General features: G+C 36.9%; 1 protein-coding gene across 2 annotated transcripts in view; it reads left to right on the top strand.

The window, feature by feature from the left end:
- The window catches only part of LOC149528383 (Phototropic-responsive NPH3 family protein), a 36,740-nt gene extending 23,429 nt beyond the window's left edge, over nt 1–13,311 (top strand). For both annotated transcript variants that reach the window (XM_089811849.1, XM_089811850.1), the window contains 2 exons: nt 8,436–9,659; nt 12,528–13,311. In XM_089811849.1, coding sequence (XP_089667975.1) covers nt 8,436–9,659; nt 12,528–13,100 — 1,797 coding nt within the window. In that variant the 3' untranslated portion in view covers nt 13,101–13,311. The remainder of the gene's footprint in view (nt 1–8,435; nt 9,660–12,527) is intronic.
- The last annotated feature ends 996 nt before the right edge of the window (nt 13,312–14,307 follow it).

The following is a 14,307-nucleotide window of genomic DNA, read 5'->3' as shown; positions in this document are numbered from 1 at the left end:
CTAAGGTGAGCTATTGAAGCTGTTGAGAGGATATTTTGGTATGTTTAGGGTGTCGCCAACTTGAGCATTGTGTATTTATATGTAGTCAGGGAGCTCTTAATATGATATGCAAATTTGGAGAAACATCAAGAATTTGATTCTGCATGTTTCAAGATGAAACATCAACTACTCAATCCTCTCTTGATATAATGTCATCTCTTATGCTGAGTTTGCAAAGTAAGATAATGAAATGACTTCAAGGCTCCTTCAATTGTGGACACACTCAATAAAATAATGTGATATGTTGGTAATCACTTAGGGGACTTATGCTATTCATTCTATGGATATCAACTATTTGCACTTCTAAAGATTTGGCTTCACAATGTGCAATGCAAATATAGTTTGATTTTCCACCCTTTCCACTTCAAATCCAACTTAAACTTTCAACTTCTATTTCTACTTCTACTTCTAACTAAATGAAATGAAATGAAAGGTTTTAGTGACGTCCATGAGACTGTCGGTTTAATGGACCAAAGGGCCAGTTAAGCAGCCTGCTGTAATTTCTTCAAGTTGTTCCTTTTGTTGTGGATCTGAACCAGGAAGCTAGCTGTCTTGTGTAATCTTGCCTCTTCAAAAAGTTCCTTCATGGTGCTCACCTGTAGGCTATTCTTGTACTCTTTGCAAATATCTTTATATGCAGCACACTCTTTGATAAAGTGCCATTCTGTTTCCACCACTCCTTTGTTGCAAAAAGTACAAACTCTCTCTTCCCATTCTTCTTTAGGGACCTTCCATCCTATTAGTTTCACATCGTAAATGATGAGAGCTGGTCCTTAATTGGGCAAGTAAAATATTGACGTTTCCTTTGATTGCGGATCCTAAATATTGTTTATCGTTGTGTTCTCATGCGTGGTTAAATTCTTTGACGTAATAGGTTTTTTTCCTACTTATCAGATTTGTCCACATGGCAGTTTTGAATTTATCTAACACCCATTTTTTTATTTCTATATTGGTGTTTGGACACTCCAGAGGGGTTAATGTTCCATTTGTTCAACAACTTGCTATTTTGTTTCTTCCATGTTTATTTCCTACGTTCTAGCTCTTCCTTAGCCACCAATTTAGGCCGGCGACGTTTATACATATTTTCCACTTTTTTTAGATAGCTTAGCAATTGGATAATTGTTGAGGCCTCAATTGAGAACATGCCCGCCTCCCTCTAAAGGATCTTGTAAGGAATCGTTGACTTGACCTCGAGGTTAGTATTAATGAAAGGAAGGAAGCATAGATGCATTTGGACTCTATTAAATGCAATTTAATCAACAACTACACCCACCTAGTGGAAGATTCTAAGGAATACACAAACGGTTTTCACATTAATATCCTCTCTTCAATCCCATCAAGTGGATGCAAATAAAAGATTGAATATCAGTTTCAATTAAGTGCTTTTAACCATCAACTTACCACACAAGGCACACTTACAATTGACAAGAGGCTAGTGGTCTGAATTTGTGGCATCAATCAAGTAAACATCCACAATTACTTTCATTCAACTAAACTTTTACTAAACAACATGAAATGAAATCCTAATCTAAGTCAGAGATGCAAAGAACCATGCAATACTCCAAAATGATCATATATATCCATTATGAAGACCAACAATGAATAGAAAACATTTTTGGTAGTACTTTGGCGACAGTTCTCTAACATAATTCCTCCTACTCTACTCTAAAACTAATGAGTTGCAAATGAGGAGGCCTTGGCCTTTTATAGTAGTCCTCAATATGAGTGACCAAGATTGATTTGAAATCAAGGGCCAAGATTAATCCACATAAGCCCTAATTAGGGTTCCATAACCACCTTCTACAAGTATCAAATGCCCAGCCAATTACAATTAGGCAACATTGTGTGGGCCAATTAGAAAATTACATTTCCTTCTTGGACCAGTGAGAAAATTCAAATCCATAACAACTGGGTAAAGATCAATGACATGTGGACCAATGAGAAGAGCACATTGCAGACAATGCCACCTCATCACCTCGGGAAATGTGTCCCTTCTTTTCATCCTCTTTCACATTTGATGAATCCAGACATATCTCATTAAATTGTCTCCACATGACACTTGGCATGCTTTTATTGATTAAGGATCTGGCTGCCACCTCGGCAAACTTACCCTTTAAACTTGATAAATACCCTCGCTTGTTTGTTAATGAGAAGTCATTTTTACTCTTTCATTTACAGCTCATTCTTCCAATTGGTCAATCTCTTGAAATATTTTCATCCTTGTTGTCTTGGAGTTTCTCCCTGTCGTAGTCTTTCAAGTTGGTCCAAGGAATGAGTTTCAGCCCAGCCTTACTTCAAATGCCAAATCTCTGTTGGCGTGATGATGAAGGATTCACATACCATCAATGGTCTAATTTTCCAAGTTGCCTTTTTAGATGCGTGATCTTTTCTTGATGTCTTGGAAATCTTCTACATCCTTGATCATGATAGCCACCTTCCCAACTTCGCTTGAGGTCTCATTTTTGGAATGCTTTCAGCTCCTCTTTCCATTCTCGGTCCTGCAACAAACAATTATTAGGATTGCATTTTGCCTTAATTGAATCTGATCCTAAAACAAAGGTTAGCGCAAGTCAAGTTCCTAAAATGAGAACTTCTGATGTTTATATCAGACTTCGAAAACAAACTAATTGAAGCCTATTGCATCCTTTAACACTCCTAAAATTGATTTGTTTTGAGGCTAAGGGCCCTACTGCTAGTAATATTAGCCTTAACTTTTGCTAAATCAAATCTGATAAATATGTCAAAATCGAATGATATTAGTTCCTTAATCTGAACTGAGACATAAATTATGTTGAACTAGACTCGCTGTTTGAAAGGTCCCCAGTGATCAAAATTAGAGTTTGGATGCTCAGAAAGGGAGCCCTTCGAAAATGGCTGCTTGTAGTTGATATAGGAATGATTGAGAGATTTTTGTACATTGCCCTCTCCACTGCAGATGTGTTTAAAAAAGGTGGATCAGAGCCCTGTTATGGACGAAGTCTCAAATATCTCATCAATCAGCCTCTGCAAGTTCTAAATCCAGCTATCGATTGCATTAGGGATGAATAAAATGGAAGCTGGGCTGTCTTATTTATATAGTAGCATCTAGATTTGGGACCTCCATTTCTCATTAAATGCATTACCTTGAACTTTGTGATAAATAGGGCCATTGATTTAATAAAATCATTGCCTTAGATATTAATTTTAATATTTAAAATACAAATTTAATTAAATCATTGCCTTAGATATTAATTTTAATATTAATTTGATTTAAATATCAATCAACCTCAGTAAAGCCACACATTTCATGCAAATCAGGCCCTTATTGGATTCAAGTTACATTGGGGCCATGTATAGGCACACACACTATGTTTACAGGGCCGGTTGCTTAGAAATTTGAACCCAGCTAATCATCCAAGTCCACATTGCTGCCTTATCTCGAGTTTTGTGCCCAGCTCTCTGCCAATTAAGCTTGATTTTAGCTTGCTGGGTGCATTTAAGGCCACATGTTAAGCATTTAAGGTCAGACCAATGGGGTTTTAGTACCACACGTTTTGTATCCATGACCGCAGATTACTTAGAGCCATGTTCATTGAGATTCAATGATCTATGTCCCACAATATGGCCCCAAAATGAAGTAATTTTAGGCCCGATATCACTCCCAATGTAAGTTGCCACATATAAAGTAAGATTTGGGGCCATTTCATCCCAACTTGAGATTTTTTGCAGGGTCTTGATATGTTTTCTGGGTCTAATGATGTCTTGGGGACACAAGAACTTCAAGTCTTGTGATCTATTTAGCAAGTTCTCTGGTACTGTTATAAGTCTTAACACCGCTCCTTCAGATCTGGGCCCTCCTATTGAGGGCCTAATTAAGGCCACATTAGGTGTGAGCTAAGGCCTGGTCCAAAAGACTAGGTCCAAACATTATACTTGGGCTTGCATTCTTCCATTCTCATAAACATTATCAAGACTCAACTATCTCATTTCGAGGTTGAAGGCATTTCGTTAAGTTCATGTCACAACTCCTAGGCTTGAGATGGGATGATGCTTCCTTCACTTGATTCGAGATAAGACAAAATTTCATGGGGCCAAAGCTCAGCTCAAAGATGAGACAAGATGGAAACAAAGGAGGGGCTCAGCTCAAAGATGAGACAAGATGGGAATGAAGACATGTCTCAGCTTGAAGATGAGGCAAGATTGGAACGAAGGCAAGTCTCAGCTCCAAGCTTTATACGTAGCCAAATTTTAGCTCTTCCAAGCCCAACCTTTATTTTGCTCCCATTGCCTAGATTTAGCCATACTTTGCAAAATTACTCCCATCTTGACACTTGGATCATTTTCAGATTTTGCCCAAACATAACCTCTTGCACCTAGATTGTTGCCAAATCTATTCCAACACCTAAGCCTACTAGTAAAAGAGGGCGTCCCCATTTGCAACGGGGCAATGATTGTTATGGTAAATCGATGTTGTTGTAGTTGTATTAAACAAAGGAGTTGAAAGTTCCTTACATAGATTTACAAAGAGGATGTTTTTAAAAGAAACAATCATAAACTAAAGATGGACATAAAAACTTCTTAATAAACTAAAGACTAACTAAGATGACTGTTAAAGAAACATTATAATATTCTGTTACCCCTCCTTAATAGTCATTGTCCAACTGATGTCTTTTGGTCACAAATTCTTCAAAACATTTTGCTGCTGCTGAGACCCTCATTGGATCTGCAAAATGTTAATAACCAAGAAGCCAAAATTCACCGATAAAAGAGCAGAGAAGGGTGCCCCCTTCTGCAGATTACTTTGCAACAAGAGACAAGAGCCTGCTACTGAGATGAGCCTGCCACTAACCCTCCCAAAATCAGCAAAACCTCTGACAAAATTATCACAAAATATCCAACTTGATGTTGGATAACGGAGCTACTCTTCCTTGGAGACAGACAAACATCGAAAACAGCTAGCACGATTTTGAGGAAAAATCGACAAACCTACAAACTTTGTAGGTGAGCATGATGCTCCAAAATAGACTGCAAAAAACCATGATTTTGTAGGACAAAATCAACGAAAACTCAACACAATTTTTGAAGTGAAAAATCAATCAAAACCAAACAATACAAAGCTTCATTTTTTTAGGAAAAATGAGTTTTATCAGATAATTCTTGAAAGAAAAATTTTAAACCCATAAAGGAATTCCATACAACTTTGCGAATTACAGAAATTGAAACTTTTCGAGAGAAAAAATTATGAAAACCCATCATAAAATTATTAAGGGAAAAATTTATGAAAACCCATGAGAGATTTTTAAGGGCTGCAAAACAAAAGACTTTGCAAGGTAAACCAGCACATGCAACTACATACAACCCTAAAAAATCAGAGACTTTGGCTACAACCAAGAAATCATGGGATCAAAACCCTTAACCGGGCTTGTGATTTCTAGCAAAAATCTTCGAAGACAAACCACAAAAGTTTTCTAATGATTTTTATTTGTAAAAATTGAAAAGCACATTTTTGGAAAAAAATTCCAAATCAAAAGAGTCTATTTTTCCTTAAAAAAATCCACCAAATTTTATGAAATCCGATCTTCTTGCTCTGATACATCATCTTGCTTTGATACAATGTTACGGCAAATCGATGTTGTTGTAGTTGTATTAAAGTATTAAACAAAGGAGATGAAAGCTCTTTATATAGATTTACAAAGAGGATGTTCTAAAAGAAACAATTGTGAATTAAAGATGGAAATAGAGATTACTTAATAAACTAAAGACTAACTAAGATGACGATTAAAGAAACATTATAATATTCTAATAGTGAAAACCTCACAATAGTTATCAGGGAACAAAGGAACTAGGACAGAATAATAGTAGTAATCATAACATAGAAGATCATGTTAAGGGGGTTATCTCTTGAGCTTGGTTTTCTGCAGACTTCCCATCCAACTTGTTTACTCACCATCTAGTGTATATGCAATGGACCAAACATGTTAAGGTCAATGGGCATTCAATTTGCCACTACATTGAAGATGGAGCTACGGAAAGGTATTTGGAGTGGACGAATAGGATCTGGCCATCTTTATGAAGCCCTTAAATGAGTTCAAGATCAATAGGGTGCAGTGCTTGCTTATGCTTTTTGAAGTTATCTTTGGGGATGTAGGGAGTGATTCCCTCCCTTTGGTTGGAAGTTTCAGCTTATGTGCATGTTATCTTTCCCTAAGCCCCTCTAAGTAGTGTGCCATGCCCTGCTTGAGATGAGAGCTTTATACCCCTGATAGCAGCACCTTAAGGAGGGCGGACTAGCATTAATAATTATAATATTAAATTTCTATATCTAATGCTAGCCGACAATGGAAAGAGAAATGTATTACTATTAAGGCCAACTGACAACAGTTTAAGTTATGTTAAAAAAAAATATAAATAAATTGTTAATTGGCATGACAAGGGGGATGGATAAAAACTGATACGAGTCAGTGATTATATACAGAAGATGAGCAGATAGCATCAGGTGGTCAAAAGAAGCAGCAAAAGGAATACATTTTCTATAGAGCCAGTGATCTGCCATACGTAGCAGAGAGCAGTGATAATTAAGAAATGACAATTAAATTATGATAAACAGCAGTGACCAAAGACAGCAGATTATAGTTAAGGATACCGATAATGAACAGGAAGACTGATTGCAAACAGCAGCAAACACTCTGAATACTTAAATCAGCAATCTTCAATATAAACAAAAATTAAAGTTAATAATAATCAGCGATCTTATAAAATAACTATGCTGTTAATCAATCCCTGAAAATGTGCAAACAAGGGAAGAAAATAAGGCTTTCTAGCCAGCGGTTAATCAAGAGGCACATCTCTTCCCAAATTACAGCCACTCTCAAAGGGTTGCATACTCTCAAAGAAAGGATGTATTATAAATGAAGAAGGCCTGATTGAAGAAAGGGATGGTTCAAGCATCACCAACTCAGCATTCCGTTATATCTGCAAACACAAATCATCAGGAAATATAGCAGCAAGTTAGCAACACCACCCAAAGAACTAAGGCGATTCATAGGATTGTTCAGCACCTATGCACAAGAACTCTGCAGTTTGGTAGACTGATATTATATCAGATCTGCCATTTCAGCATCCTTCCTATTTACGAGTAGGTTTGAGGTGTAAGAGGAGGGCTAAGAGATTCATGAAGGAGGCCAAGAGGGCAGTTGCATCATGTAAGGAGGCAGAGAGAGCACTGACATAGGACCAAGAAACTCCTTCATAGCCCCAGCTCAATTCTGCAAGGTGATGTGTCTTTGGGAAGTTTGAGACATTGATAGGGAAACCAGGTACAAGCAAATCACTAAGCAAGCAAAGAGGAAGGCTCTAGTATACATCCACTCTTGGGCTTAGTGTTGGAATATGCTTGCCCACGCTAAAAATCTAGACTCAAAAAATTAAAAGTCTAGACTCTATTTTCATCACTATCTAATATTTACTTTTGTATTCCTTAATTTGATTCCGAATGGTGTTTATATTTGTCGAGGCTTACGTTATCACTTAATTTAGGTGATTCTCTTCTCCTTATCTCTTACGCACACAAGGCTTTAGCGTAGGGTGCATGAGATTTTTATTTTTGTAAATGAGCAGATTTAATTCACTGTAGGAATAAGTTTCAAGCTGTGTATGATGGCCAAGTAATTTGATTTTCGACTGGTAAGACAGGTACTGTTTTTGATATATTTGGCTGTTAAGAACTGTGTTTGTGTGAGAATGTAAACTGAGTGATGGATTTGTTGCAACTTCTTTATTATCAATTAGAAGGGAGAAAGCATCTGGAAGATACCGTAATTGTTGGAAGAGTTGCTTAAGTTATGAAACAAGTAGCCACAGTTTTTCCAAAGTAGTTTTGCAGGTGCTATTTGTCAATGGAGTCAATAAATAGTAATAGGTTATTAATTTGTTACAAAGCGTATGTACTGTATCAGGCTTGGCTTTTACAATCAGAAGGATTATATTCTTTTGGTCATATATTTAAGATGTTACTTGCTGCTGGCATAAAAGCTAATGTTAACTGTTTAGATGTTTAAAACTTTAAATCATGGAAGTAGTCTTCAATCCTTATCATATGATATTGCAGTATTCTATATCTTAAATTTTCTCTGTTTTACTAGTTTGAACTTTGAACAGAGTGAATTCATCCATCTTTCAAGGAAGTTGATCGGATGAGGTCATGGGACTCAATTCATGATTGATTTGCAATAATCCTTGATCATTTCAATAAAATTTGTTACAGAACTCAGTTTAATTCTTTAAGCATGAATATTCACTGTTGATTTCTTTTGGCTATTACAAGTTTCAGCAAGGTTGTAAAGAAATGTAAGATTTACTTTCCTTTCTACTACTTGTTTTAAGTGTATCTGACTCACTGTTTTTTTGATTGACTGCAGTTTCCATTGTTATCACGGAGTGGGAAATTGGAAAGGCTTATTGAAGAATTTTCTGATGACGAAGAGGAGGGCTGTGCTATAAAGTTGCATGATATTCCTGGTGGACCAAATGCGTTTGAACTTGCAGCCAAGTTTTGTTATGGAGTAAAAGTAGAGCTGACTGCTGCAAATGTTGTTTTTTTAAGATGTGCAGCAGACTATCTTGAGATGACAGAAGAATACGGAGAGGGGAACCTGGTTTCTCAGACAGAGGTTTTCTTGAATCAAGTGGTGCTTCGTAGCTGGAAAGATTCCATCAAGGCACTTCAGAGCTGTGAGGATGTGCTTCCACAAGCTGAACAATTGCATATTGTGAAAAGATGTGTTGATTCTGTAGCCACCAAAGCTTGCACTGATCCAAACTTGTTTGGATGGCCTATGATGGAGCATGGAGCCATGCAAAGTCCTGGAGGAAGTGTTCTATGGAATGGAATCAGTACAGGAGCCAGGCCAAAAAATGCTAGTTCGGATTGGTGGTTTGAAGATGTCACTGGACTGAGTCTTCAATTGTATAAGAGGCTGATTTCTGCAATGGAAGCTAGGGGTATCAGACCCGAGAATATTTCTGGGTCTTTGACAATGTATGCTAAACGATATCTCCCTGGTCTTAATAGGCGCCAGGGTGTTCGAGAAAATAGCAGCCGCTTTTCTGCCATTTCATTGTCTACTACGCCATCTGAAGATGATCAAAGATATCTTCTTGAATCTATTGAGGCTATGCTGCCAATGCAAAAGGGTGTGGCATCCACCAGGTTTTTGTTTGGACTGCTGCGTACTGCAATGATTTTGAATGCAAGCTCTGCTTGTAAAAGCAATCTAGAGAAAAGAATAGGGATGCAGTTGGACAAGGCTTCTCTGGAAGATCTTCTTGTGCCCAACTACTCCTATGCAATGGAAACTCTGTACGATGTTGATTGTATTCACCGGATTCTAGATCATTTTCTTGTGTTGGATCAAGCATCTGAAGATGCATCACCTTGTTCAGTTGATGATGGGCAATTGATTGGTTCTCCATCACTTACCCCGATTACTATGGTTGCAAAGTTGATGGATGGTTACCTTGCAGAGGTTGCACCGGATGTCAATTTGAAGCTTCCCAAATTCCAGTCGCTGGCAGCAGCACTTCCTGACTATGCTAGACCTTTGGATGATGGTCTATATCGTGCTATTGATATATATTTAAAGGTAACTTCTGTTTTCTTCATTATAGTAATGTATTTAACCACAGTTGCATGGGCACATGTGAATACAGATATGGATACGAAATCAGATATAGGACTATTTTCTAAGACCCCTTTTATGGATATAGTTGGATATGACATACATGGAAAACACATGCACATATTTAACACCAATTTTCTAAGTTATTAGAGTAGGTTTTCATTACTTTAAAAGCAACATCCAAACACTTGCTACATAAGTATTTAAAAATTGATTTAGCAATTTACTATATATGAAAAAAAAACCATGACCCATAATTAAATTATCAATAATGTCGTTTGAATCTACATAAAAATAAGGTAATTTATTATAAATTGAAAAATAAATAAATCTAATTATATAAGAAAAATTAAAAAAAGAGAGTAAATAATTGATAATAATCTAAACTTCAAAATATGAAGTCACAATAAAACAGAAAAAATAAAATAAAAAATTGCATGAATGAAGTTTTTAAAATCAAGTTTGGGAAGTTTCCCATGAAACTTTAAAAAAAAATCAAATAGCATGGTATGCAACATGGCGGGAAAGTTAGTTTTTTGGCCCCATGTGGATATGGTGTATGCTATCCAAGTCGTATCTGTATTTTGTATGGCAGAATGTGCCCAAGAAAGGGCATGGGTTTATTTGGCTACTTTGCATTTATCAAATGATTGCCAAACTGTTTCAGACATGAGGTTTTGCTTACATTGGCATTTGGTAAGAATGTCCATACTTTATGGTTAACTCTTACCCTTTGGTTGAGTGAGGTTACTATGACAGAGGTATTGGAGTTGTGAACTCAATGGATACAATTTAAAAGGAAGCAAAAAGGTTTAAACTTTGGGCGTGAAGCTCCCTTGAGTTGTCATAGACCTTTTTGGGGATGTTCCCAACCGTAGCAGTTGCATTTATTGTGCTTCTGTTTCACTAGTTGATGCAATTGCAGCTGGAAAATGACATATCATTTGTGGAGAGTTCTGATGTCTTTGGGTCTTGAGCCTTTAAAACCGCATATTTGATATTTGTGTAGCACAGGTAGACAGGGACAACTAGTCACAACTCAACCATAGCTAATGTTGTCGGTAGAAATTATGTATCAGCCGATGGGACCCTTCGGAAAGGTTCTTGTATGTAGCCGATGGGTCCCTTTGGAAAGGTTCTTGTTATGTAGCCGATGGACCCCTTCGGGAAGGTTCTTCGGAAATTATTTATACACCTTTCGGGATTATTGTAAATCATCATTCAAGCATAATGTACTGTTTGGCATATGCGAATAATAATAAGAAGTTCTGCTATTCATATCTATTGTTTGTGCATTGATTTCTTTACCCAGTACGGTAAACATTTGGCGCTGTTTGATTTCTTTACCCAGTACGGTAAACAGCTAAGTGAGTTATTTTATTCAAGTCTACCTTAACTGCTACTGTCTAGCCTAGATCCTGTTGCGACTGGATATTTCAGACATGCCAAAACATTCTAATTTGATCGGGCCATTTTTATTCTGCTTCTCTTGAATTTTTTTTTTTTTAATTGAACCTATTCCCCTGCAATCCACTTCCCAGGTGAGTTGCTTTGTTCAGCTTGCCATTAAATTTTTTCACATATCTTTCTGTTATAAAGATGTTTTTACAGATATGTACAGAAACTGAATCTAGCCCCCAATAAATAGTCCATCAAGCTTCTGGTGAGGTCAACTAGCCATTCAACACTGTTTCTTGCAATCCTTCACTCTAAGCTGAGTGGAATGGTAATGTGGCCTTATGACCTAGTATGCTAATCTGTGTGGGATCAACTGTGTTCCTTTCCCTCTCACTATCTTCCCTGCACATCACTGTTATTCATTCATCATGACAGGCAATGATACCATGAACTTAGTGCAGCTAACCCTAAATCTACTAATTTTCGTTTTCTATGATTTCCAATTTAATGGGGAACAGTCTTATCCAAATGTAATGTATTCTTATCATCACGAAAGATGTGTTTTAGTATTGGTATGTGAGCATATCAAGTCAATAGAAAATGAGGAAGGGGAAGAGGTGAGGAAGAAAAACAGTATTAGATGAGTGAAACCTTGACATTGCACTGTATTATGTATGACATTTTTAAAGAATATATTGTATGTACAATTCTGATTTCTGTTTGATATGACAAACTTTTAATGGATAAGCTAGGAGTTGAACCTTGGACCTCCCAATTGCTGATTGGGTGCTTTGTCACTGAATTACTGGTCCCCTTTGTTGTGCAGCTTGAGTTAGGTGTGACTCATTTTCAACAGTAACCCTTTAGTCACACTAATGGTGTTCCAGGTTCATATTTTGGCCTCTTGGCATGGCCCTGTCAACCTTAGCTCTGACACCATGTTAAAACTTTTCATGGACCTGGTAGGAGTTGAACCTAGATCCTCCCATTTGCTACTGGTATGCTTTTTCACCAAGCTACCAGCTCCCTTTGTGAGAGGTCCGTTGTGTTTCAGACGTGGCTCATTTTCTAACAGGGTGGGCAAAGTACACACAACCCTAACTTCGCTTTTATCAGGTCACTTATGGTTTGTCTTCATACTCATCCATTAGCCCCTGGTCAGTTAGATGTTGACCACATTAGAGATTGTGGGTTGACTTTGTCGTTTTAAAGGCATACAGGGGTTAAAATGGTGGTTTCTACTCTTAGATATGTGGATGATATGTTCCAGTTGTGCCATATGAATGAATATAACTCTGAGTACCCCATAGTAATTTCCTATCATAATAATTTTGGAAGATGTTTCCTTTCATCTATCACTAAATGTTGTGTAATTCTTTCAAGTTTTTAAACATGTTTTCTTCTATCTTAATGCTATTGGATATTCTATGTCAGGCGCACCACTGGCTTACTGATTCAGAACGAGAACAACTTTGTAGGCTTATGGATTGTCAAAAACTTTCTTTAGAGGCTTGTACCCATGCTGCACAAAATGAAAGATTGCCACTCCGGGTGGTGGTTCAAGTGTTGTTCTTTGAGCAATTACAGTTACGGACTTCTATTGCTGGTTGCTTTCTAGTCTCAGACAACCTTGACACTTCACGGGCTCTGAGACAAAATGTTCCTATCTCCAATGAAGGGGCCATACAACCATCAGCTATGCGCGGTGAAGGCTGGGCCAATGCAGTTCGGGAAAACCAGGTTCTAAAAGTGGGAATGGATAATATGAGATTGCGGGTTTCTGAACTTGAAAAAGAATGTTCCAGCATGAAACAAGAGATCCAGAAGTTAGGAAAAGGAAAAGGCCCATGGAATTCAGTTTCAAAGATGTTTGGATTTAGGATCAAATCTCAATTTTGCACCACACAAGAAGCTGCTATCAGCAATCAACAAGATGGTACGAAAGAACAGGACCAACTTAAGCCAAAACATTTACGACACAAGCGAAATGTATCTTCTGCAAATTAACGCATTTTAAAAAATGTGCTTTATTCTGTAGAATAATTTCTTTCTTGATTATTTGGAATGCCTTTAGGTTTTTGCAGCAATAACAAAGTGTGATTTCTGTTTCTTCTTGTTGGGAATAAAATGCTTAACTTGACTCAAACATGTAACATTATGTAAGGGATGCAAAGAACAGATTCATAATTGCCAATTTCTGAAGAATGTTGCAACTTCATTATCATTTCTCCTTACATTTACTCTGGCATTCATTCAGGAAGTCATTCACAGGAAGTGGTGTTTCATTGTTTTACCAGAAGAATCATCTGCTTTCCATTAGTTTAATAGATAGCAACAACGTACCTTTTTTCTTCATCAGTGAAAAATGACAGCCTGGTCTGATGTGACAATTTCTATTGTTTTAAAAGATGCTTTTTCTGTTTTAAGAAGTATTGCTTTAAAGTGACAGCATATTGCAAATATTATACACTTAATATTTTACCATAATGAAACCTACAATCGTTGTATTCAATAATTTATTTAGGTTCAAGTGTGAATCCTGACGTAATTTGAAATATACTGTTGGTTCAATCATATTATTTTATCTACAGGATCATTCATGGGGACTCAAATTGCATATTTTTGAAATTCATTCATTCCGTGATGGATCATCTCATTAGGGCCTGTATTAACCTATTGTAATTATCTCTGAGTTTTCTTTTTGTCCACTTGATTTGTAAAAACGAACTCCAACGAGAGGTTGACATGAATAAGACACATCGTTACATCCAGTGAAGATCTCAAGGGAGATAACGACCTTGAAGATGCTCCCCTAACCCTACTAGTGCAGGAGTGAGGTTGTAGAGGAATCCACTTCTCAATAGCAGTGACAATTGAAATAATCATGCGATTCATGCCTACGACGTAGTTTCTAGGGTGCAATGCATTTTATTCTTGCATATACTGAAAGGCCTTTGATCACTATCAACAGTTCTTTCCGATGTATCCATTTCTTAATTGGTTGAACAAGTTCATACACTCCACTTTTACAAGTAATCTTCTATAGCTTTAGAAAATATCTATGAATGATAAATTAAGAACATGGTGTACTTGAAATAAAAATGATCGCATAGTGTACTTGCATTTTTATCGGCTTTGAACAGTTGCTGCAAATCAGGAAGACAAAAGACGAGCATGGATGATATTATAGTTCTATCAATCAAAATGACCATCA

This window comes from Cupressus sempervirens, chromosome 11 (assembly GCF_028749045.1).
Source record: "Cupressus sempervirens isolate cs-2001-9-10 chromosome 11, ASM2874904v1, whole genome shotgun sequence".
Lineage (NCBI taxonomy): Eukaryota > Viridiplantae > Streptophyta > Pinopsida > Cupressales > Cupressaceae > Cupressus > Cupressus sempervirens.
The sequence above is the reverse complement of the archived record's forward strand: the minus strand, read 5'-3'. Positions and strand labels throughout refer to the sequence as shown.